General features: G+C 44.4%; 3 protein-coding genes across 5 annotated transcripts; 1 reads left to right on the top strand and 2 right to left on the bottom strand.

Annotated features, from left to right (window-relative positions):
• Positions 1–60: 60 nt before the first annotated feature.
• LOC120898082 (ran-binding protein 3) lies at positions 61–3,800 on the top strand. Its single transcript, XM_040303425.1, is given in 5 exon segments — positions 61–495; positions 700–1,416; positions 1,419–1,783; positions 1,966–2,061; positions 2,141–3,800. Coding segments are annotated over 5 exon segments (1,470 nt in total). The 5' UTR covers positions 61–479; the 3' UTR covers positions 2,417–3,800.
• A 124-nt stretch (positions 3,801–3,924) lies between these two features.
• LOC120898083 (sideroflexin-1-3) lies at positions 3,925–6,675 on the bottom strand. Its single transcript, XM_040303426.1, has 5 exons — positions 6,017–6,675; positions 5,542–5,890; positions 5,319–5,404; positions 4,698–4,825; positions 3,925–4,626 (listed from the first exon to the last, which is right to left on the bottom strand). Exons 1-5 carry the CDS (start codon positions 6,175–6,177, stop codon positions 4,382–4,384), a joined length of 969 nt encoding a protein of 322 aa, XP_040159360.1. The 5' UTR covers positions 6,178–6,675; the 3' UTR covers positions 3,925–4,381.
• An 8,222-nt stretch (positions 6,676–14,897) lies between these two features.
• On the bottom strand, positions 14,898–24,885 carry LOC120893656 (probable sodium/potassium/calcium exchanger CG1090). Of its 3 annotated transcripts, none has more exons than XM_040295671.1 (4): positions 24,528–24,885; positions 17,847–18,420; positions 16,325–17,767; positions 14,898–16,256 (listed from the first exon to the last, which is right to left on the bottom strand). In XM_040295671.1, exons 2-4 carry the CDS (start codon positions 18,337–18,339, stop codon positions 16,246–16,248), a joined length of 1,947 nt encoding a protein of 648 aa, XP_040151605.1. In that variant the 5' UTR covers positions 18,340–18,420; positions 24,528–24,885; the 3' UTR covers positions 14,898–16,245. The 3 variants fall into 3 exon arrangements, with proteins under 3 accessions (XP_040151605.1, XP_040151604.1, XP_040151606.1); XM_040295670.1 differs by having other exon boundaries at positions 24,534–24,883; XM_040295672.1 differs by lacking the exon at positions 24,528–24,885 and adding an exon at positions 24,288–24,465.
• Positions 24,886–25,455: the final 570 nt, after the last annotated feature.

Below are 25,455 nucleotides of genomic sequence, written 5' to 3'. Positions count from 1 at the left end.
TTTTATTTTCACCAAATTCCAAAAAATAGAGAAATTATTTTACAATTAAGTACGTTTATCGTGGAAATAAAACAGTTAAACTATTCTTTTCCACTTTGTCATCGTCAGGGCTGCAAGTCGCGAACGTTTGACGAATGTTGGTTTCATGAGTTGTCATTGCGATTTCTTGCGTGATTCCGGGTATTCGACTGTCGTGCAGCGTCGTCCACTTTGCCACTGTTTCCTTCTTCTGAACGTTTTGTATGCGATTGGCGATTGATGCGGATTAGGTCAGATTTGATGCTGACAAAACGTTTTCCCAGCGCTTTATCGACGTTATCCATTGTGTGCTGGTTCGCAACAACTAACGCTGGTCGCTTTGCAGAAAACTGCTTTGAGCTGCGGAAAGTAACACTGCCGGAAAAGGCGTAATCGGGAGGGCATCACATCCTGGAAGATTCCACCACCAAGTCCTAAGGGCACGAACGCTTTACCACCGAATGGCGAATGTTGAAAGTAAGTTTTGGAACGATTTACGACCCACTAACATCGGGACTGTTGTCGAATTGAGTGTTTGGGACGCTCCTGCAATATTGATTGTATCGGAAACTCCCTTTTGTGTTAATCCCCGCAATAGTTGATTCGGAGCTGGTTTTGATTGTTTGCATTCAATGTTTTCATGCGATATCTATCATTGCACCTCATTTTTACTTCGCACAGGAGACGACAACATGTTGAATGAAGAGCAAGAATCGTCCCAGTCCAACAGCAGCAATGGTTCAAGCAGTGTGGTGCAACCATCCAGCTTCCAGCTGAAATCAAGCGTCCTTAGACAGTCTACCTTTGGCGGATCTGCGTTCCTTGGGGGAGGTGGTTCTTCATCGAGCAACAGCATATCGTCCTCGCCATCCCTAGCCGGCTTTGCCGGCGGTAATGCTGGCTTGGCAAACAGTTTCAACCTGAAACCAAGCGTGCTGAAACCATCACAGCTATCGTTTGGCGGAATCGGAAGCATTAAAGAAGGCAACGGTGCGGCTGCAGATAAGAATGGTAACGATGCCGTCGCACCGGCCCCTACAAATCCCTTCCTGAAGACGCAGTTCAGCGAGGATGAACCATCGGATGCGGATGCAAAAGGTGGCTCGGCGGAAAGTAGCAAATCGGCAACGGACAAGGATGGCGACAACAGTACGAACAGCAACAATATCGATCCTTTGGCAAAGCTGAAAAGTGCCTCCCTGCCGAAGTCGAACCTATTCGCGAATGTGAAAAAATCGACGCTGAGCGAAGCGTCGTGCGGATTTGTGTTTGGCCAAAATGTCCACGAACGTGTGACGGGTGAAAATCTTAGCAACGCCAGTGCCAACACTCTTCCAACCACTGGCTTTTCATTCGCCACAAGCGTGGCGGCAACAGCGGGCGAAAGTGGTGCGGGTGGTGCGGGGGCAATACAGCGAACACAGCTTCGTCGAACGCTTCCGGCACCGCAACCGGCAAGGATGGGTCCGACTCTTCGGATGGCAGCAGCCGGGAGCCAAAGGATCGCGAAAGTCTGGAGGAAGCTGCCCGCCGCTATGAGGAAAGCCGGGGAGCACTGAAACGCAAGTACGAAGAGGTCGAGACCATCACTGGCGAAGAGGACGAACGGAACGTGGTCGAAATTAATTGCAAGCTGTTTGCGTTCGCCAAGTCGAACTGGGAGGAGCGTGGTCACGGCACGCTGCGACTTAATGACAAAGACAACAATGAATCTCGCGTTGTATTTCGGCAGTCCGGCAATCTTCGTGTATTGATCAACACTAAGGTAAGAAACACAAAAGCACCACACTTTGTGGCGTGGCTGTGATAAGAAGAAAAGGTTTCCTTTGTATTGTATTTATTTGATAAAAACTCCTTTTCAGAGCATGTTTTAAAATAATGGAATTATTATTATTTTCTTTCTTCAATGCTAACTATCTGCCTGCTATCTTTTTTATCGCCTTACAGGTATGGGCCGGAATGGTCGCACAACAACCGAGTCAAAAAAGTCTGCGTCTTACAGCTATTGACAGCACTGGACAGATAAAGGTGTTTCTAGTGATGGTAAATGTTTAGAAATGAATCGTTTCCTAAATGACCGCTTATTAAACTTATGATCCTTGCAATCTCGTTTCCGGTACAGTCCCGTCCAGAAGTGATTACGAAGCTCCATAAAGAGCTTTCGAAGCGCATCGAAACGGCGAAGCAAACGGCCGAGCAGGAGGCAGCAAAGGAAAATAAGGATGATAATAAGCCCGCGGTCCCTATTGCTCCATCCAGCTTAGATGACGGTGGATCAGACGACGGTTCCTCCATACCCGTACCGGCGGACACCGAACATTTACTATCGAACGCAGATGATGCTGATGAGCCTAGTTCAAAGAAACGAGCCAGCATAACGTCACCACCGTCCTCCTAAAGGGCACGTCGCATCCCGCAGTACTACCTTTTGCGCATTCTGACCTCCATGCACCTATTCCCTTTGTTGTTTTTTCTCCCCTCTTTTCTCTGAAGTATCTTTCACCGATTTACTATTGCTAAGATGATATGATAAATTCTACGGTTCCTTGAATGCAATTTATGTTTTCAGTCTAAACTCCACCATTTTGGCAAAATTCGCGCCCGTAGTTTTAATACACAGTAACAGGAAGTTGAAATGAAATGTTAGAACGAAGGCAAGCACGACGGCACAGGTTAAGGCAAGTGAGTAAATTCGACAGATAATAATGAAATGAAATTGAATTAATAAGACATGGGAGTGAAACGTAAATGAAAAGCAATGAACTGTTTTACGCTTGCAATCGTGTGTTTCAATCAATTCGCTGACAACAAGATGTGTCCTGAAGGGGAAGAATATTAATCCATTGTGAAAATGTAGACGATGTGTGCGTGTGTGTGTGTGTGTGTGGTGTTGGTAGAGCCAATTTCGCACGGAGACAGATCGCACTTTAAGCTACGATACGCACGAAAACAAAATACAACTCCTGCTCTACAACTAAGCTCAGTTTAACGTGTACAGTTGGTGGAGATGATGTTGGTTAGTTTATTCGTTGCAGGGTGTCTGTTGTACAACTTTTCTTTACCTAACATCGTTAACTCTGGAGCAGTAAACGGGAACCAAATGCATATGTTCAGTTTAATAACTTCTATCGCTAGAGCCGAACAGTTTCTGAGAATATCTGAACTGAAGGATTTAGTTGTTGGTGCATTTGATTGAACGACGACACAATGATGTAATGGCCACGTCTTAAACAAAACACCTCTATCAGTCCCCGCAATATCCGTTAAACACGCGAGGAAAGCGCTTAAAATCATTCATCATTCATGGCGCTTACTTCTATGGCCCTATTATTTGTACAGTCTCGAGCGACGAAGTCGTCATTTGCAAGATCATAAGAATAATAAAATAGTTCTCGACGTGGCAAGGAGAAATTGCGGCTGTACACTTACAATAACAGATTTTCGATCACTTCGGAAATAATCGCTTTTGTTTTATCAACTCAATGATTAGAGGGATGTATTTTTTCTTCATCTTGGAAAGCTTTTCTTTTTCAGTTCAACAAAACCTGCTCTGTTGTACTATCGATTCCGTTTTCGTAGACCACCGTTAAGTGTTGCATTAGGTCAATTTTTTTTTTCAAATGCAGAGTAAATTAAATAAGTGGAATGTACCGATTTGTAAAGGCAACCTCTGGATACAGAATTAAAGAATAGAATCACAACACGAACGCACTCAAAAGAGAATCGTGTCGTAAGAATCGTAATAAATCACTTGATGGTCAAGTTTTAGTGCAAGAAATGAACGAATTGGGTACTACTGTGTTGTTTTCTTATTTTCAATAAGAATAAATAGTAAGTTATAAGCACAATCGGCCATGATGATGTTAGGAACATTTCTTTCTCTAAGGTCGTAACATAGAGACGAGCTTTCACTGTTGGATCGTTATATGATCAGTGAGCAGGTTATTTATTCATTGCTACAATGTGCCACACGATGAACAAACGACCTACACCACCCATTTCCCAGTAATGTCCACAAGCAGGCATTCTAGCATCGAAAGTATATTCTACGTTTATTGTCGTACACGAGCAAACACACATGGTTAAATATTTATTTGGCTCGTTTTTATGCTTAGAGCGACACAGAAATGGACATAAACTTAACACTTACTAAGAGAAGTTCTGACAGACAAATATGGCAAGAGTGGAGTGTTGTGAGTCGAATTGTGCGCCAAACAGGTCATTAGGAAAATTCGAATGAAAAAGCACATTGTACTACTAAATGCAATCGTGCGCCAAACCACGCACGATCTGCGAGCAGCAGGGTTGTACAAGCGAAACGACGAAGCACGTTGCTAGCCGGCGTTGTTAATGCGCGGAGGATCTACAGACCCTTGTTGTAGTATACGACATCCAGCTCGGGACGCTCCTTGCGCAGTTTCGTGCGCAGTTCCTCCTCAATACTGTCGACGCTAATGGACGCCTTTTGGCTGAACAGCGCACAGCAGAGTGGCGTGGCAAACGTAAGACACAACCCACAGAAGAGCGTCTGGATCGGAGCATTGGCCCACGGGAAGCGGCGTAAGAAGCCACGCTTTTCCAACGTATTCATCAGCACCGGCGTGAACACTGGAGAGAACAAGTTGAATAAAATGCGTGGTTAGCGCACAGGAAGGTTCATCGAAATGTTCATGTTTTACCCATGCCAGGCATTGCCATCAAGATGCGGCTGAACGTGACGGCCGAAATTCCTTCCTTGGCTGCTCGAACCGATTGACCCAGTTCCTTGCCATCCTTATCCAGCAGCGTTACACCGTTTTTGATTTCCCTTGAAAAGACAAAACATCACGAAATTAAAGCATGTGGATCCCCTATGGCTGGGGGTATCAGCGGTTTCGCATATGGTGAACGCATGTTGAAATGGGTTTTGAGTTTGGTCCTCCTTCGGTTCATAAATAACTTTTTGCCTAAGGAGGAACAAGGGTTTCCAATGTCAAGGCACATTGTCACCACCACCGCCACCGACACCGCCACCACCTCCACCACCGCCACCACTACAGCTCAGATTTGCAGTTCCTTTTTACCATGCGAGGGTACTACGACACACGAGATTCGCGTCATTAGTGATTCTATTTTTGAATTCCCTTTCCCCATAGCATGCAGTCGTCACCAAACTTGATCGTCAAGACGAGTTTGGGATGAAGGGAGTTTGGAGCAGAAGCCAAACGAAGCTCCAAATGTTGTGTGTGCTCAGCGTTTTTTTCCCTCCCCTTTCCACCCTATCGTCTTTATGCAACGTTAGCAGCTTTAGCTATACTTACTGTATGCGCATCAGCGGAATGTTAATGCAATTGGCTGCGGCAACAGCGGCAAGCGGCACCAGGCGTCCAACGAGCGGCGGAGCATTCTAATGTGAAAAGGTGGAGAATGAGAGAAGTTCAGAACAGAATTCTTTCGCGCTCAACAGATGCCAAGCCGGGCAAATGCCAAGATTTTGCCGGGGATTCCCCCGGATGATGCTGCAGCAAGCAATGCATTACATACCCGAACGAGACGGTTAAGCGAAAGTGCAGTCACCAGGGCGCCACCTGTTGCCATGCAGTACGAGGTCAGCAGCTGCTCCTGGCTGATGGGTGACGCACCGGAGCGGTTCGTGTAGTTGACCACGGCATTGAACGATTGGTTGAACCACTGCCAGAAGATGACGGCGGGTGTCGACTTGTAGAACGTCATCATGCATCCAGTGATGGTCATGTTCATCGGCACCTGGGCCGACATACGACCGACGAGCAGCATCTTTTCGCCGGTGTCCGGATGGAATGCACTGTCGTACAGATATTTGGCGCTCCATAGCTCATCGACACTGCTCACATCTGGGACGGGTTTGCCGGCGCTAGTGGAACGATACAATGGAAAGCAAAGCAAAACGCACGTATTAGGGGCATAGAAACGGAGGGCACGCACTCTTCGATCCTGACTTTTTCAGCAGGTCAGGTCAGATGGCTTAGGTCTCGTTTACCGATAGTCGCGCACGATTCGGGCAGCCCGGTCAAGCTGCTCCTCGGTGGCAAACACGTTCAGCGGATTGGTCACGATAAGGAAATGCTTGGCACGATTAAGGTAGGTACTCTGGTCATAGCGCGGCTCGTCTAGGTTAACGCGAGGTAGTTCGATTGCCATGGCAACTGGTGACAAGTCTCAGGTCAATTGATTATGTAAGCTCGATGTGGGCGAGTGAGGGTGGGTGAGTAGGTGATGGGCCTGGTTGGTTCCAGTAGGCTGCACTACGGTACTTGCTGCCGGTACGCGATGAGGTCCGAACCGGGGACACGAATTTGTATTGTACCTATCAAGACGGATCTCGTTGAGCAACTGACGGAGTTTCGGCGCGGTCAAAGTTGTCGCTGGACGAACCGTGCTCTTCACTAACATTCACTGATAAGCGCGAGTGTAACGGGGGCCAAGTGCGGTGTATTTCAATAGCACGCACACGACCATATCTCATGAAGCCGCATTAAATTAGCATTCCGAACACAAGCGGACCCGGTTACTGTGGACAGGAAAGCCGTTCTACGTAGGGGTGGGAATGGACAAGATGGACAGCTTCTGATTTCGTGCCCGGATAGTCTAGTAACAATTGTTTTTGCTATCAGTAGACGACAAGCTCAGGTTGTGTTGTTTTTTTTTTAATTCAGAGTTTGACAGATTATTTGGGGATTGAAGATATGAAAAAAAAAAAATAAGGATAAATAAGGATAATTTGTGTTTTACATAACCCTTGAATGAAGAAAAATATTATTATTATTATTATTAGATAATAAAATAACATTAAGTGGTTTTCAGTTAGATAAAATATTTTGCAAGGAAGAAAAACAATGCAAGCAACCATTTCGAAACTTTGTAAAGCCACGGCCAAATGAACCATAATCAAACTTTTGACAGCAGCAAAATGCGTGGCAAACAACCACACGGTGAACGTAGTTAGTTGGCTGGCTAGCACATTTCGCGTCACACCCTGCGCACCCCGTATTGAAGCAAAACGATTCCCTCACTGGTTTGCCTCACTCCATTCATTTTAGGCCCAGTATTTTTTCCACCCACGGGGTTTATAACTTGTTTGGTACAATAATTTGCAAACTTCTTCTTCTTTGGCACAACAACCGCTGCCGGTCAAGGTCTGCCTTTACCCACTACTATTACTATACTAAGTGGGCTTGGCTTTCAGTGACTTATTACCATAGCAGGATAGTCAGTCCTACGTATAGACACGGTCTACTCGGGACTTGAACCCATGACGGACATGTTGTTACGTTGTACGATTTGACGACTGTACCACCAGACCGGCCCCAAAATTTGCAAACTACAAACTTTTAAACTAAAAAAGTGATTGAAAGGAAGAACACAACAATTCAACGCAACGCAAACAAAGATAAGAGTAGTGATGTCCCAAGTGCCACAAATCCACTAAACGACCACTAAACGGCTTCTAAACGACTCAAGCACTCTACCTAAACGGAATATAGAAAGACTTCGTTTAGCAGACGGCAAACGACTCATGCGTTCTATAAATAGCAAAAAAGCCGGTGGCGCCATCTGTTTGTAGGATACCCAACCAGTTGAGCTTCCTCGCTTGGAGGAGAGCTTTCTCATTTCCTCTGTACTGTTGTATGGTTTCGCATTGAAGTTATGCATCGCTAGAACTAGAACGGCGATACGATTGTTTAAATACTAAACACCAACGAAAACGACCAGCACTGAATCAAGTGGGATTTGAGCAATGATCGTTGGTGTCGTTACCCACGCATCTGACCACACGTCCATTCATATAGATTTTTGCTCAGAAAGTTAGAAGGCTATTTAGGTCATGACAAGATGAAACTTGTCGAAACCACATTGCAAGAAAAGGATAGCAATATAATGATGAGTTGTAATACGCCATCTATTGAATGAAGCTGTGGAGCTTTCATTTTTTTTGGATTTCGAATTTTCCAGTCGTTTAAGCTGTGGCGCTTGGGGTGCTCTCGGAATTGCACCCACGTCTCAAAACTGCTTACAAATTTCGTTACTCAGGTTTCAAATTAAGGTGGCGTACCGGCAGCAATCGAACAAGACATTCGACTCTAACAAACGTATATAACGTATATGGAGGTGCAGTGGTCAGATATGTCGAACAAACAAGACTCGAACCTGTCAAATATTTCATTTTTCATGTTCCATTGGTTAAACCAACCATCGGCAAAGTACGGCTCTTAGATTTCTGGATGATGGTTCTTAACATTTCATATATGTTTTTAGAACTTTCACACTTTTTTGTTTTTGCGTTATCTAAATGGTTCTTCCGGTCTCGTGGTACAGTAGTCAACTCGCACGATTTAACAACATGCCCGTCATGGGTTTAAGCCCCGAATGGACCTTGCCGTCATACGTAGGACTGACTATCCTGCTATGGGGGGTAATTCATAAGTTACTGAAAGCCAACCCCACAAGTGGGTACAGGCAGGCTTTGACCGACAACGGTTGTTGAGCCAAAGAAGAAGAAGATGTGGCTCTTCATGTTGAACTCTTGGAACATTTTTGAAGAATTTTGCCTTTTTGCGGCTCACCGCAAATTTTTTCGACCACTGGGTTAAACCCATGGTTCCACCAAGACCTGTCGGAGCTGTCTGGAGTTGCCTTATCCCGACGACGCCAATTGGTCGGCCGGAGCCGCTGGTGGGCAGTCGGATCCGCCGGAGCCGTCTTAGCTATACAACACCGTTCGGAGCCATGCAGAACCGTCCAGATCCGTTGGAACGGTAGGGAGCTATCTGGAGCCGATAGTTGACAATCAGAGCTGTCGAACCCATCACAATCGTTCAAACCGTTGGGGGCGTTTTAGACATTAGTATCATTTCGAAGCGCTAAGGTTCATCCATATCTTCCAGCGTCATATCTCCCAGGTTAGTGCTATATCTAAAAAAATGAACATTATCTGATATTTCAATGTGCCTACGCTGCTCGGGAAGCTCAATTTTGCAAACAGATTTATGGCTTTATCGATTTATTCTGATATGAGTCTCGCATACTACCCCTCGTGTTTCTATCAAAGGTGTTGATGTTGTACGCCAGGGGTCTCCAAACTACGGCCCGCGGGCCGCATGCGGCCCTCAAGAGCTTATAATGCGGCCCACGATGACTTTGCCAGAGTATATAAATATTACGTTATTATGACTTATTCAAATAAAAATGTATTTTTTACTTTTCGTAGACAAAAATCAAGCTTTAGTATCACGAAACTGTACAAGTATCGTTAGTATTTTGTTGTAAAAACGAGACTTAAACGTTCACTCATCATTTAAAGGTAGCGTCAAATGGCCCTCAACATAGTTATTTTTGAAGCAATGCGGCCCTCGATCTGAAAAGTTTGGAGACCCCTGTTATACGCGAAGTCAATAAATTGGAAAATCAGGGAACGGTCAGACCTTCACATTATGCGATGATATGTTAAAACATAAGAAGATGTAGGTAACTAACACGCAATCAACAGATCCCAAAATTTGGCTGATTCTGACCAAGAGGTTTGAGGAAGCTTGAGGAGACAAGGAGAAATACGCTGCGGTGAGAGCTCGCCTTCTATTTTGCACGCGCGCTTCACTAACATCAATATTAATATCCCAAATGCCACAAATCCACTTAACGACCACTATACGGGTTCTAAACGGCCCAAGCTCTCAACACTGAAGCAAGTGAGATTTGAGTAACGGTCGTTAGTGTGAGTACACGACCATTCATGTAGATTTTTGCTCGGAAAATTAGAAGGGTTTAAACGCCATGATTAGATGAAGCTAGGCAAAACACAAGGCAAGAAAAGGACAGCAACATAATGATGAGCTATTAAACGCCATCTATTGAGCAAACCAGTAAGCTATGGAGCTTTCGTTTTTTTCTAATGATTTGTGATTTTCCAGTCGTTTAAGTTTAATCTGTGGCGCTTGGGACCATACTTAAACAAGTCGTCTGTGAATGTGTGCGTCTTCTTTGAGCGAGCTCTACAGCTTGGAGCTGTTCGTCACAGCGTGCTGTCTCACTTGCACTACAGCATCGAACTATCACCAATACAGTGCAACGCTTTGCCGCGTATGGTTGTGCGCGTTTTGTTCTAACTTCCGCACGCTGTCGTTGTGCGTTGGTGCGCATTTCGTTGTGTGTCGCGTGCGCCGGTGTGCTTTGGTGAAGTGTGAAGTGAACAAACAGTGTGTACATGCGCATATGTAGTGCTTGCATTGACAGGTAAGAGTGCATCTATTCACAGGTATGTTTTTGCTGGACCGAGGCAACGCAGATTGTTGGCAAGTTTTCCGAAGCCTTAACGGCACTTCGTAATATTATGTCATGTTTGTGAAATAAAGGTTTTAAATGTGTTTTGAAAGTTTAGATTATGTTTCAAACAAGTGTTTAATTTAACCATAAATGACCGTGTTTGTTTTTGGTTCCAGAATAATTGCTTATTTGCGATCGTGTCACTGCTAGAAAGGAAAAACAAAACAAAAATATTTTGACGTGTTGGTAGCATGGCTAGAAAGAACACAAAAACAGCTGGTGAGCACACCATGCGTTTCGGGCTGGGTGGGGAAAGGCCGCGTAAGGTCGTGGTCCGTGAGCGCTTGACACTCATCCGTTATTTAGGGTCTGCTAAAACACCTCATTTTGAAACCTCTGAGATCCTATTGGATAAGTCGCTCATTTTGCCGGACGGGTAGCGAGAGGTTCATTTCGTTGCAGCTTTGTCAGCAGGGCAGTTGAGCTACGTGGTCACTCACTTCAATAAGAAAGGGGGAATTAGATGCCACATTTCTCTTCAGCGTTTGTTACGCCCTCTGTTAGAGGTTAGCAAAACTACAGTGAATCCTTTTTCTCGGCATGGAACGTACACGATAGGCAGTCGATCGGCTTATTGGCAACGATCAATTATAGCAATTAAACACAAAAATCCATGTCAATCCTTAACACAGATTACGCACTATCTGAAGGAATATTTATTAAATATATTATTTTACATCCTCACTCATACATTGACTCATACTAGAGTTACCGTACAAATGAGGATTGTTCTTTGTTGTTTATTATTGAAATTCAACAGACCAAACAGACAGGGACACATGTTGAACGGGTTAGAAATTATTTTTGTGCTCGTGGACGAAGTAAAGTGAGTAATTGCATAGTTCCAAGCTATTTGTGATGCACCAGGACTACTATATTTTGGCATCATCAGCATGAAGCCAGTAACTATCTGGAGGAAGCTGCCGAGTTACGTCGTTTCTATAGACCACTCACAATGCTACCTTGCGGCACTACCGATACGTCGCGAGGTGTGTGGTTCCTTTTGCACACGATACGATCGGTCGGCGTGGAAGGATCGTGGAATCGTGGCCAACAGCTGCTCCGAAGACCAAAATGTCTGGAGCTTGGCGAGTAGCAAGAATTGTAGATCACTGTCAAAAGTTATCTTGGTATCCATGTACATGGCATCGACATGAAAGTCAGTTTTTAAAAAAAGAAATAAAATAATACATACATTTTTGATAATAATCGAGAGTGCTTATAACGTAGTCCGCGACTCAAAGAACAACTAAGCCCAATAAATCGAAAATAAAGACAAAAAAACAAATGTCGACAGGTTCGGTTTTATCATTACATTTTTATTTAACTTTTTCAACAATTAACATCTCATAGCATGAGCAGTTTGTTTGGTTTTAGATTTGTGTTGGTTTTATAGTTAATATTTCTTTTGTCTGCCCTGTCTCATACTGCTACTTGTCGTCGAATGCAGTGACAAAAACGTTGCCGTTATCGTTTGTGATCGCAAGATTCGAACATATTCTAACTGCTTGTTGTTGACATCAAGAATTCAACGATGATTTAGCATCCGAGAGCAAAAGGGATTTGAAGTAACATAGATGATTTACATAATTGTTGATGACTGGTTGCAAACCTGGTTCATAGTTTGCTGGGTTTCAACGTCCGTTTCTGCTATTTGTAGTACGACACTGTTTGCATTGTCCCCATTGTCCTTGTTTTTTTTTTGTATAATTTAAAGATCAGCACAAGGAAATAGATTAACGCTTAAACTTTAGACATTGGGTGAAGGGGGTAGGAGGTAAGGGTTCATGGGTTCACTATGAGAGAAAGTCAACGCAACGGATGTTGGTTGATTATTGTGCATTTGATATTTTAATATCGGAAATTGTCTTGCACTCTTGTATGCGTTTTAGTTAGCTGTCCTCCGACCCATACTCAAATCTACTTTGCGTTCAATGATTGGTAGACGACAGTTGTAGCTAGCTTCCCCTAAGATAATGATTGTAACGCGTCTTCCCTTCTAGAACTTAGTTAGAAAATAAATTGTATCTACGGAGGAAATTACCAGTAGAAGGAGTAAATTAAATTAAATTACACATAACGTAGCAATAGATCATCAGATAGCTTCCTGACGTTGACGTTCGAAAGATAGCGAAACCAATGCAGTCTAATATTGATCAGCAGTTGTGATGTACACAATTTCCTTCGACAGTTTCCTTTGCGACATGCTGCAAAACTTTTCTCTCCATCGAGAGACATTCAATTGACACTATAGATTCGTTGTTTCGAACGGTTTCCAAAATCTAAGTCCACAGCAATAAAACGAGTCGATAGTATGCCGGCTGCGTGGTTGAGTTGCCACCCTGTCCTCCCTGTCCAAAGGCCACGCTTATCATCCTCTGCTGAATCGGTGATGCTTCGTAGGGTATCAAAAACGGCTGGCATAAGGGTTTGGCTTAGCTTATTCGCCTTCCAGCAACGGTTGATTTGATGACGAACAGGAATGATCTGAAACATATATGCTTGATATTCGAGTAGAGTAGGTGTGTTTGTGTGCTTTGTTTTTGTTTCTTTTCTTGGTTGTTCTACGTTCTATCTATGCAGTTTAAAGTACAATCCGATCAGTTCGAGTATATGTTGCGTTACCACTGTATTGACACTTTTGGGGCAACCTTATCACTGGGTAATTTCGAAACTGCATTTAAACCATGCTACTACGGTGCTCCAAATGGTGCTCGGTGCTAACACTACGAAAGGTAATTGATAACCTCTGTACGGCGTACATCCTTGGGTTGCATTCTCGTATAACACCCATTACAGCCGGTTAGGCCACTTCAGGGTAATGAGTTTCACCGGTAGTATCTCCACTGTCTGCATTTGATTGCGCCTTGTCGTGCGCGCACTGGCGAGCGTCGATCATCAGCACGCTCTTTGTGCGAAACAGCACAACAGCAACAAAATCATCCTTTCCAAAGGCAGCCAAGGAGTACACATACTGTTGACGATGTCGATGATCTCTGAAGTCTTGCGTGAGTCTCGCAAGCCCCGAACGAAAACTAACCAGCACCAGTTGGTACGGGTTAATTCCAGACTAGTTTGCTCTACGAGCAGCAAAGTCATGGAATGAACTACCAACGGGCAGTCTACGATCTACGCCGCGTGCGTATTTTCCTATGCGCTTGCATATGCGTGCATTGGTGCGTTGTTCATCTACGGTTTGCTACGAGTTGCAATATGTGTGTAGAATAAACAGAGGGATCAATGCAATGACATGAACTAAAACGGAACAAAATAAACGGAAGCAAACATGTTTGCTAGAGGCGGAGCTAAAGGACATTTCCCCTTGTCTGTTCTTTACATGGGCTTCGTTCTCACTGTCTCGCTTTTTCCTAAATTTTTCTGTGGTACATCTGTGGGGTGAGTTTGGGTATCTCTCCTGTTCTTCGGATCTTTTCGGTGGTGAATTTATCTGTCTACTCCGTTTCGTACTGAACTTCTTTGTCACACTTCGCGTAATGTTGAATCGACGAGCTGAGACGAAATACACGGAATTTCTTTATAGGTACGCTCATTAGACGGTCGAATGGATAGCATAGCTGCTTGATTGACTTAAATTATAGCATTAATTATACAACGTAGCATAGCATCGTCGGAACATCTTACTCATTTTGCAATAATCATGCTAAACGCGACTTCCTCTTATTTTGTGTTAAAATTATCAATTGTTAGGTACATTCTAGCATTGATCATAACGCGACTTAATAATCTGAAACATTGTCAAAAAATCAACATAACAAGGTGTAGTTTACTTTGCGTTAGTAGCTATCTGTAATGGTGGAAAACAGCATAATACTGCAGTGTATAGCGTAACACAGGAGTTGATTAAATACTGCTCGTATGGATTTAAACAAATAGCTCATTATCCGTGGCTAATGCTCGTTGTAATGGATACAACTTTCAAACTCTTCAGTTTTAATATTAAGCAGAAACACAGGAACATTATTTCACATTCTGGCCAACTGTTTCCAGCAAAGTAATAATGCGACTGGTTCATGCGTAATATAATAGGTTTACAAACCTGGAAGTACACGACGTAGTATGTAGAGGAGATAAGGATCCGATACTGCAGTAATTACCAGTTACTGATGTTAGTTACCGCGAGTATGCTAAATATTGTTATGTTATTAACGTTTCCGGTGTCCATGTATTTATACTGCTCATGATGATGATGGCCTTTAAACGTAAATCAGTGAGTATTCGAGTATCTGGCCACATGTGTATCTGTGTATGAGTGTGAGTTAGGCGTATTACTTGTAGCAGAAATTGAACTAACTCACGATGTGAAATGGTCGAAGAAAGCTACGTAATAAAACTTGCCCAAAAGGTGCTACGCTCCTAATGGTGAACAACAACAAGTTTGATCCACGTCTGTCATGTACCTCTGGTCTTGGTGGCTTTCGCATTGCTCTTTGTCCTCGTTGGCGATGGTTGATTTATTTGTGATAAATATATATGTGTGTGTATATTTATATTATGTATATATTGTCTCTAATACTTATTAAATAGGGTGTTTATCTCACATAATCTATAGGATGACGAAGGCGTCGCTCAATGAAAGCATCATCAGTATGCGTTAATAGATGGTACACAGGTTAGGTTTGTGTAAAACGAGGAACGAGGACACGACTTTAGAGAACAGACATAGCTAACAGTGGGTTCGACACGGTATTATATTGCTATGTGGCTGTGTTTATACAGAGCTTGACAGACCTTCTAAGTTTACACACACCTTTCATGCTTATTATTTCTTGTTTCTTTACATTTGCTCGCATTGTTAGCGGCGAATGGGGAGAATTAGTGTATTTACACCTAACACGACAGTCCAGGAGGGGGGTGCGGCTTTCGCGCACATTTCGCGCAAAACGATGAATTTACATTCGTTAGTGCAGTACCGATCATTCAAATGGGTGATGGGTGAGCGTGTGTGAGTGTTGCTTGAATTGACCGTATGCACAATTTCGTTACTGGTAAACCAATGCTCGATGGGATTTGGGTATGGGCTACGTAAAAAGTAAAGGCTACAACCGAGTTGCCAATTACAGTTTCGAGTAAAATGCACATTGAGCCAGCGCGTGTTTGTAATACTTGTCGTTTTATGCTTTGGTCCTTGACAGCTTGAATCGCCTTCAAATGAGTTCAAACTGAGCAATAACAAAAATCTTTTTGCCAATATCATTGTATGCAAAACAACCCGCTGGTGTCTGTTTTCGGTTTATGTAAAGGATGGATCGCAAGTAAGAGCAAACTAAGGGCCAACACTTATTCACTACGCGTTGGTGCAACATTCGCTACATTATCGATGTGCTGAGAGAAATGATAAAATTAAGCTAATACGGAACTAGATGTTAATTTACATAAAACTAATGCACTGCTGCTCTTGCACTGCCAGTTAACTATCATCAGCAAACTGTTAACCAATAGGAAAGCAATACCGATTTTGAAATCTAGGGTTGTTTTTTAATGACGCTATCTGGGTTGGTACAACGATACTCATGGTAGTATCTTTTGCTCGTCATATCGCTGTTATACAGCAATTACAAACAAGAGTGATCAGTTGTGTTAAGATTTAATCGAAGACATAGATTACAGCTGCAATTGCTTGCATGATGAAGCGTAACGTAACAAAAATGGTTGTATACACGACTAACAACGATCGTACTAAAGCGAAGTAATGGAAGATTGGTGCTTAGCTAACTATGAAGGGGTTAATGGAAAATGGATAGTTCGCTGCCGTGGTTCTTTCGCTGCGATGTGTGTTTTTGCTGCAACTTGGCGGAAGAAATACACGAGCGGAAGATAAAGGGTTCCTTTTGCGACTTTTTTTTAGTATAGATAGTGCTGGTAATCGCTTTAGTACATGCCTGAAAGAAGACAAAGGTGGTAGATTAGGGGCAGATCTTCTACGGAGAGCCAAGCGTAAAATACTTACTCGGACACTCGGGAGGGTTGAGCTGACCAAAGAAGTTCAGCTCATACAGGGAAGCGACCGTGATAAAGAGCAGGTACCAGAACATCAGCACGATACCGAGGCGCTTATCCAGTTTCCATCCATTCAGGTGTGTCGCAAACAGCAAGAACAGTACCGTCGAGAGCAGCGAAAGCGTCGAGTAGGTGAGCCCCTTCGAGATGACGTTCACGTGCGAGCCAGGCTTGATGATCGCAGTCTGGATGAACCACGGCAGTCCGAGACAGATGAGAATGTCGAACACGTTCGACCCAACGGCGTTGGAGACGGCCATGTCGCCGTATCCCTCCTTGATCACCGCAATGGAACTAAGTGCGTCCGGGACGGATACACCCGCTGCCACAAACGTTAGTCCCATGACGGTATCAGGGATGCCGAGGGTCGAACCGATGATCGTTATCATCCACACCATGAAGTACGAGTAGAACGAGATCCAAATCATCGAGATGAGGAAGGTGAAGGGATACCAGTTTTTATACTTCTCCGTTTTGCAATCCGGCATGGTAAGCCGAGCGGTGTAATGGATTGGGTAGACGATTGCCCAGGACACTTGCGCCAGCATGCCGCCGTCGACGGGTTTCTCGAGCGGATTGTGCGAATCCTGCGGGCGCGGTTCTTTTGGTTTGTAGTAATCCTCGCCTGCTGCGGGCGCCGCCACTACGGTCGTCTGTTCAACAACCTGCTGTTGCTGTTGTGGCGGCTTCTGGGTCTCCTGGCCGTACTGATCTTCGTAGGCGTAGTTTTGCTGGCCGGCGCCAGTATTCCACGCATCGTTTACGTTCGCAGCAGCCGTGTTAGTTACTGCAGGCGTTGGTTCTCCCCAGGCGGCATTTGGATCCCAGCTTGAGTTCGGATCCATATACGCTGCGTAGCCCTGATCGACTGCTGGGGGCTGATCGGCTGGTGGTTGCTGTTGCTGCACATCCTGGCCCGGCTGTTGTCCCTGGGTGTAGGTCGTTTCCGGCAGGTTCTTATAGGTAACCAGTGCCGATTGTTCCTCCTTTGTGGGCAGCTTTATGGGCAGGTTCCAGGTGTGGGCCCATTTCTCGAGCGGAGTGTTAAAGTGCAGTGCGACACAGTACACAACATAGAAGAGCAGCATGATAAGTGATTCCACCCACGAGATCACGTCGTTGAAAATGACTATCAACATCACCAGTATGGAGATGGTGTAGAAAGTACAGTCTCGTACCAATGGCCACCAATTCAGCTGGAGCACTGTTCCGGAGCAAAGAGCGCATACAGATATCACAAACATGATGTTGAATACGGCGGATCCAATCACGCCACTGATGCCGATGTCGTCTTTGGCGAAAAATACCCCAATCACAACGGTGGCTAGCTCGGGGGCAGAGCTTCCAGCAGCCATGAATGTTGCACCGGCCACATCGGGAGAGAGTTTGAGTTCTGAAAAATGAAAACAGACCAGAACAGGTTCCATTAGTCCAAGAGATCGTCACTAACTCGCGCTTACTAAAGCGTTTACCTTCGCAAATTCGATCTAAGCTCGACACAAAGTAATCATCGCAGACAATGGCCAGCCCAAGGAAGGTGAAAATGGCCACCAACACGTGTATGATCAGACCGCCGTGTTTTCGCACGTTCGGCCCCATCAGTGGCTGCGGGAACTGCTCGATCGCGGGCGGGGTGCAGTTTTCGCGCTTCGGTCTCCACGTTGGATGCGTGTGATGTGCCCGACCCGGTGCCGGTTTCGTTTCCTCCGTCGGCTCAGCGTCTTCCGGTCCGGCCGTGTCACTTTCCCCGGACGTTTCACCCGAGGACGAGGCGGAGGTAGCGTAGAAGGCCGGATTGGGTGTAACGTTGGACAGCTCGCCCAAGTCGACTCCGCCTCTCTCTTCACTTCCACCGCCGATCGAGGCCGAGTACGCGTGGAAGCTGGTATACACCAGGAATACGATGCCCATGTGCCAGTAGCGACCTCGCCGGGAATGCCGGCGTCCTGCCATACCGATGGTCATCGTAAATCTTGGATGGTTAGCTGACGGTGTGCGGGAACGTGATGATGCTACTGATGATGCTGCGCTGTCTATTTAGCCTATCTGCTTGTCGATAAATTGGATGATGATTGGAAAGGCAAATAAAAATGAAAAAAGACGGTGTCAAAGAAATGATAACCATGGAACACACATTAATATGACATCTAGTGGAATCGTTCCAACATAAGCGCCGAGCTTTTCAATCATAAACCCACTGGTGGATCGTGATTATGAGAGTGGAAAAACTGTGCGGCGCTATCATTGTCAAACCAAGTGGCACCTTCACAATTCCGTTCGCTTTCCCATGGCGATAAAAAGGCGTGAAAAGGAAAACGCGTGCCTGCGAAGAGAAGCATTTGCAAAGGCAGCAAAGAGCTTCTGCAATCAATTCCATCCATTTCGTCCGTTGCGTTCATTTCGTTCGTTCCGTTCGCTCGCTCGTTTATCACAACGCAACGGCTGGAGGACGGCTGGGTACTCGAGTTGATTTCATTAAACCGTTGAATAAACGCTCAAACCTCTCCCCAAGGATAGTTTAGCGAGCACCAGCCGCTACCCCAGTTCCAGTTAATGTTCGTCTTTTTTTCTGTCTACTAATGTCGTATCCGCTGTGGGGCTGGGCTTGAGATTGTCAGTAAAGTTGGTCTAGCAAATGACGATTGTAGGACGAGGATAAGGAATTGAAAGGAATTCGATCTAGAATACTAGACGTAGCGTGGGGATTTATACGATTGAAGAAGTCCTCTAGTGGCCGTATGATTGTAATCCCAGCATCAATTTCTTTTCGTTGTTTGCAGTATTGTTCATTGATCATCGAGCTCCATTCAAAGCGAATATAGGTGGTATGATTTTATTGATTTACTTGTTGTAGACATGTGTATGCGATCGATAATGTTCAGTATACATTTGATAGCTTAATTTGTATATTATCTTTTTGTAAGTGTAGTTATCGTTTGTGTTTATTTTATTGTTTGTTTCACATTTTATTAAATCATTCTATTTAGCGTACTAACACGCATTAGTATGTAGCACATGGCGTAAGGCATGATAAATCTGCCTGAAATGGTGCCTACGGCCACAGTATTCGTGGGGCTACGTACATAGAAATACACAGAAGAAAACAAGGCAAAATAGTTCACAGGCAACGCCTCACGTTCAGTAAACAATGTTCAAAACAAACAAACCTAAACATTGCTTAACTAAACATAATCTTGTTTGTTAAAGATCGAAGGCCTGTTACTGCCCCAGCCATTAGCATTATGAGAGGCGAATAAGGCCAATTGACACAATACCCATAAAAAACACAAATTATCATCTCGTTCACCCGTTGTGATAAGAATATTTATCAATTCATTATAAAAAAATAGAAATAATCATGACTTTTTAGAAACATTCTAAAATATCGGAAATATATTTCAAAACGTAATGACTTGAACTCTATGGTAAAAGTCACTTTTTCGTTCGAGTTAGTGTCAGTCCGGTTTTAACGCGTTGATAGTAGTTCGAACTCGGTTTGATAATGCATCTTTTGCTTTAGATCTACCTTCTGCCGTCGTTTTCGATAGTTAAAGAAACAAAGATTTTTCTAAAACTAAACACAGGTAGGTGTTATCGTACTCGACCATTTTGCATGGTTTGTTACCTAACCTGCGAACAACATGGATGCACCTGGATGAAGCCACCAGAATGACCCTGGATTAGTACCACTCATTACACGTACATTTCAATTACTCTGTGATGAATAATAAATTTAAAGCTCAAAGGGCTCGTGCTGGACCGACAGGCTACACTTTACACTTGCGATCGCTTACTTGAGCATCGGTTATCGTTCGTGCCACATCCTTGGCTCAAGTTATCGTCACTTAGACTGTCTTTCAAGAGCTAGATACCGTGTAGGTATAATAATTGCTTCATTTCGTTCGTTGTTAGCCATGGGCGACAGGGACGCGTACCACATCATCCGCGAGGGCCAGGCACCGGCTGAATACAGAATTATTTGAATTATTATTGGACGTGTCGCCACTGAATCATGAAAACTGGCACGGAGAATATTTTATTTTCTATTTTCGTTTGCTTTGCCACTCCAAACAACCATTTATACGACGTTCGCGTGGCACTTTCCGTCCAGTATCGGACAGCGCATTTCTATCGTCTTTTTGCGTATACGCATCGTTGCTATTTCCGTTTCAGAAAAGAAAATCGACTCTTTCTACAACGGCACGGAAAAGATAATAGCCCGGATGAGGTTATTGAAAAGCATGAAAGAAAAAAAAAAGTTTGTTGTAAACACTTGCTGACTGTTCGTTTGCTGTCCATTTTCACCATCGCCAACCATTTGGCGCACAAATGCCGCCCGAGCGTAATTTGCTACTCGCAGGGTGGTGGGCGCAACGAACGTAATGGGTGCGTATTCAGCGTGGAAGGATGTGTACATTATGTTGTTCCTTTTCCTTCAATTTACATTTTCAATGAGTATTTGAGGTTTTGTTTTGTGCTGTGTAGCAACGTTCTACTGGAATTGCTTCGTCTCTTATGTTGGCTCACTATAGATGCATCAAACCCACACTTAGCTTAAGTAATGAAATTTGTGCTTACGTGCTGTTTGACTTGAGAGTTAACACAGCATACGCAAACAGAAAACGGCAGCGGTGACCCGAGAAAATAAATGTATCTGCTTGGATTGGTCTCTAATTTGCTGGACGGGGTTTTCTGATCCTGTGTTGCCGCTTAAAGCGGCAAGCCCCTTCATTGTGCTGAGGTTTAACTTGATTAGAGTGAAGCGTGCGCTATGAATAAACATGTAGTCCTAACAAACTGGAATGGTGTGCAACAAGAAGTGCAAGTCAAACGGCCTGGTTTGCCGGATGAGCGATGCGATTTCCACAGGGACGGATTGCAATGAGCTTATGGAATTCAATTTTCGCGGGACATAACCCAACCAACCAGCGGCAAGCAAGGAGACAGAAGCTGTTGTTCCCCTTTCTATACAATCACGCTTTGTTGGTCACGATGCGTTGTTTTTCACTATCATGACTATCACCTCTTTGATGCATAAAATGCATGTTTATACAAATAGGTGCTAGAACCACAAAAAGATGAAGAAATACAAACAAGTAAATGTTCTGTACAAGTGAAATGCAGACGGTACCACGACTATTGGAGACGTTGATGATCGATCGATACGCAGGGTTCTGGAAGCTTAAACGAACACCATAACCACAATTATGCATACATATCAACCACAAGCTTGTGGCTGCCTTTATTGTTGTCCCTTTGTTTTCCAACGCCCGTGTAAGCAGTTCACCAACGAACAACTCATACTAATCCATCCAATCCAGTGTGTTGCCTCCGTTGGCACACTACAATTATGTAACTGTATTTATGCTTCAGCCAAACATAAGAACATATTCAGTACCACTGTTGGTAACGTAGCATATAAAGAGGACCTTCCAAATTTAAAGACACAATTAAATATTCCTTTTTATAAGTGATAGCAGAACCACGAAGTTATTGCATAGTTTGTACAGTGAAATAGCTATAAAGCATTATACAAACAAAACAAAAAGACTGGCAGATTAATGACCATTACGGCTTTCTTGAAATAAGAGCCCAATTATTTATAAAAATACAGAGACTGTCTATTTGTTGCAATACCGCAAATAGTCAAGTGTTTATAGTACGGTATAAATATATAGTCTTTCCATCCAGGGCAATCTATTTTGAGTGTGTGTACCTTTGCGTCTGTGGAACACGGTCCACTCGCATTATAAATACTAGCGAAACACATAAGGATTGCCGAAAGAAGCTCACATTATCGATGTTGCCGCAATGTCGGCAAAAGCACACAAACACACATAATTATTGTATCCGTAAGGGCAACTTCCGTTCGCTGGTGCTACAAGCATCAATCGATAGTTGGGATGATGCTAAGTAGGAAAAAAACGGTCCACTGGTCCATCCGCTGAACACCGATGCCTTCCAACTCACGGCGCTGAATTGGACTAAATTGGAGCAGGATCCTGCTCGTTAAGGTGTTTTATTACTTGGAGCCAGACGATCCACCAAGTCCTGTTCAAACGTTCATGAAGCGGGCTTTTGGAAAGAGGGCTATAAGAGAGAAAGAGTGATAGAAGGGCAGGGAGAAGGAGAGAGTGAGAGAGAGAGAGAAAGAAGGAGAGAGGGAGAGAGCAAGAAGGGCAATGGCACTTTCAAAAGCGCTGGCCAATATTATATAGCTGTATGGCGCGGTGCAACTGGTCATGTCAATGACGGCCCTTTTCGCTGTCCCGCTTCTCATTGACACCACCGGTATGGCGACGTTATCGATTTGGTTCTGTTTTCTATCTACTTCAATTGATAGTTCGGTACAGTTCGCCTCTCTGTGTCACTTTCTATGGGGAGGTTTCCGGTAGAATTATTACCATTACTTTAATCGCAATATTTTCGATCGAACAGTATGACTCATCATAATGATACGACAAAAACATTTCCATTTCAACGACAGACCGAGCTGTTGTATGCATTTGCCAACCAACCCAGAAAGCTTTAGCTTCTAACGGCTCACGATGGTGCTTGCCCTGAGCAATGGTTAAAGCTTCTTTGCAACGTGACACAACATCTGCATCGCCTGCTTTGGTAGGGCACGACGCCGGAGTGTAATAATTGACAGTCGATTAAATAACCATGACAATCGTGATGATTTTCAGCAAGCCATGTGCCTCAACACTGATAACGAAGTTCTTTTCCATCCTCAGTTCGTGGTTCCATGTGGTTCGATAATGTGCCTCGCAGAGTGTGTGCGAAAAATCGTTACAAACGCGTGACGCAGGCCATACCAATCGTACTCGCAGTCTGGGAAAAGCGTCGAAATCCGCAGTGAGGCAGATTTCGGCATGTACACTCACTTAGCAGTGCTAAATTATTTCGCTATTCACTTGAGGGGGAGGGCCCCCCTGGGGTTCGCTTTATTTGCATCACATTCCGGGTTCGTGACGGTTTCGGGTTCCGATCATCTCCATTGAAAAGTACACCCTGTTTAAGTATTCGTCCCGGCTGGCAGCAAAAACAAACGATCTTTACCGACCCTGGCGTCCCACCGTGTGGTCCCCGATCCTGCCAATTCTACGTTTGGGTGGTTCTATTTCTAAATCCGGAATGAGATGCGGCACTCACTACGAAACCATCACGTAATAACCACAGTTCCGTCTCTCACCATGACGCTCACGCTGAGTTACGGGTGTAAAGTTCGAAGAAAAAACCCCCAAAACACACACACATACACACTTATACTAAATGCTCTTACTCTTCGTCCTTTCAGGATGACAAAAACACGCACAAAATATCTGTGCTACAACAGGCAGGGAATGGAAAACATTCTTAACCAGAATGCTTACCCATGTTTCGGCTTCCAGCCGTTCTTATTGCACAGGGAGCTCATCGCGAGTTCGGTCCGGACATGTCCGTCGAATACTATACCACATGCACGAAAATTCATTGATTTTCTATTTTGGATACCCAGTTCTGAATGGGGCGCAGGCAAAAAAGAGGCCAACTACAAAATTCTTGTCTTCGAGAACCATTCTAACCGGCCCGTATGACCTCATCAAGGAGAGGAACCATTGCTCGTACTCTTTGCCGTATGATGTAAGGGAATGGCAAAAGATGAACCACTTCAATAGTGCAGATATTCGATTCGAACTTTCTATGTAGACTCGACGATGCGTACCAGTACGATGAACAATGAAAGCTACTTAGCAAAGCTATTTTAGAGCGACTATACAGCTAATCACTTTTTTCTTTGATCGAGATACACATGAAGCACTTACACCAGACGGAACGACTTCTTACTTTTTAGTTCATATTGAGAAGGTTTTTTGTTCAGGTAAATATAGACAAACTAGATGATGCGAACACTATTGCATTACACAAACCTCAATATGTTGGCTATCAAACTTTTCTGATGAAATCATTCAGTTTTTCGCTGTTACAATATATCCAATGGTTTTTCTGCACAATTTCCCACACCCACACTTACTCACAACCGTACACACTCACAACACACACACACACACACACATTCACACACACACACATACACTCAAGGCAGTATCCGCAATTGTAAAACATGTAGTATCAAGAGAGCACAATTCGCACCTACACACCAATTTTACCTTTACCTTTAACCCGTGGCTCCAGTAGATGTGGCGGTGGCTTCGTTTTCTTTCACTGCCCCTGTTATTTATCTTCCAAAGGGATGCACATACACACGTGCACCCACACACAGACACACACACACACACACACACACTCCCGCTTTAATGGTCACGAAGGCATACACACACTTCGTACGTGCGCCTGCACACTTCACACCCACTGGCGCCTGCCGCTGAAGATTGTCCACCGCTCAGTGATCGGCCCGGACACGGACAGAGCGTTAGCGCGAGTCACAAACGCAGCTGGACTACTGAAACCCGACGTCCCGACGACGACAGCCCCAACCTAAAGGATTCTCAACGTCACGGTGAAAATGTGGTTCGTGAACAGCGACGTCGCTCTCCCCCGGCAAAAGCTACGGCTCACGTTTGGGGCTGCGGTACGAGAACAGTTCCTGTTCGGGCTTTCCATTTTTCGCGATTGCGCACTGAAGCCCACGGGTAGCTCACGGACAAAATGCGCTCATCAGCTCAGTTCACTTTCGCTTTTCCACTTAACACGGCACACTGGCATGTCTGGATGGTTGGATGTTGACAATGCCCAACACGCTTCACAGGGCTGTTGATGTTGGAGATGTCAGATGTCGGATTTGAGGTTTAGTGCTGCTTCGCTCACTAAAGAACCTTTGAGGGTAAGCATTCAAGTAGGCCGATCTGGCGTTGGTCTGCTGTCTAATCCCTGTCAACCGTTCTTGAGCAGCAGCGAGATCATGTACAGAATGTCTGCGTTGCTGCACATTCGCTCTCTTTCTGTTGACGAGATGGTGGTGGTCGTTTTGCTCGAAGCTCCTTTGCTATTTATTTACTTACTCATCATCTTTGCAAACCGGGCCCGCAAAGAAAGTTTCCCGATGAGGGTAACAGAAAAAAAACATCTCTATTGGAG

Source organism: Anopheles arabiensis, chromosome 2 (assembly GCF_016920715.1).
Source record: "Anopheles arabiensis isolate DONGOLA chromosome 2, AaraD3, whole genome shotgun sequence".
Lineage (NCBI taxonomy): Eukaryota > Metazoa > Arthropoda > Insecta > Diptera > Culicidae > Anopheles > Anopheles arabiensis.
The sequence above is the reverse complement of the archived record's forward strand: the minus strand, read 5'-3'. Positions and strand labels throughout refer to the sequence as shown.

Coding starts and splice junctions, on each gene's coding strand:
- LOC120898083 (XM_040303426.1), bottom strand. CDS start 6,177: ATGGCAATCGAACTACCTCGCGTTAACCTAGACGAGCCGCGCTATGAC. Junction 4,826..5,318: donor ATTCCGCTGATGCGCATACA/GTAAGTATAGCT, acceptor TGTCTTTTCAAG/GGAAATCAAAAACGGTGTAA. Junction 4,627..4,697: donor GATGGCAATGCCTGGCATGG/GTAAAACATGAA, acceptor TGTTCTCTCCAG/TGTTCACGCCGGTGCTGATG.
- LOC120893656 (XM_040295671.1), bottom strand. CDS start 18,339: ATGACCATCGGTATGGCAGGACGCCGGCATTCCCGGCGAGGTCGCTAC. Junction 17,768..17,846: donor CTTAGATCGAATTTGCGAAG/GTAAACGCTTTA, acceptor TTCATTTTTCAG/AACTCAAACTCTCTCCCGAT.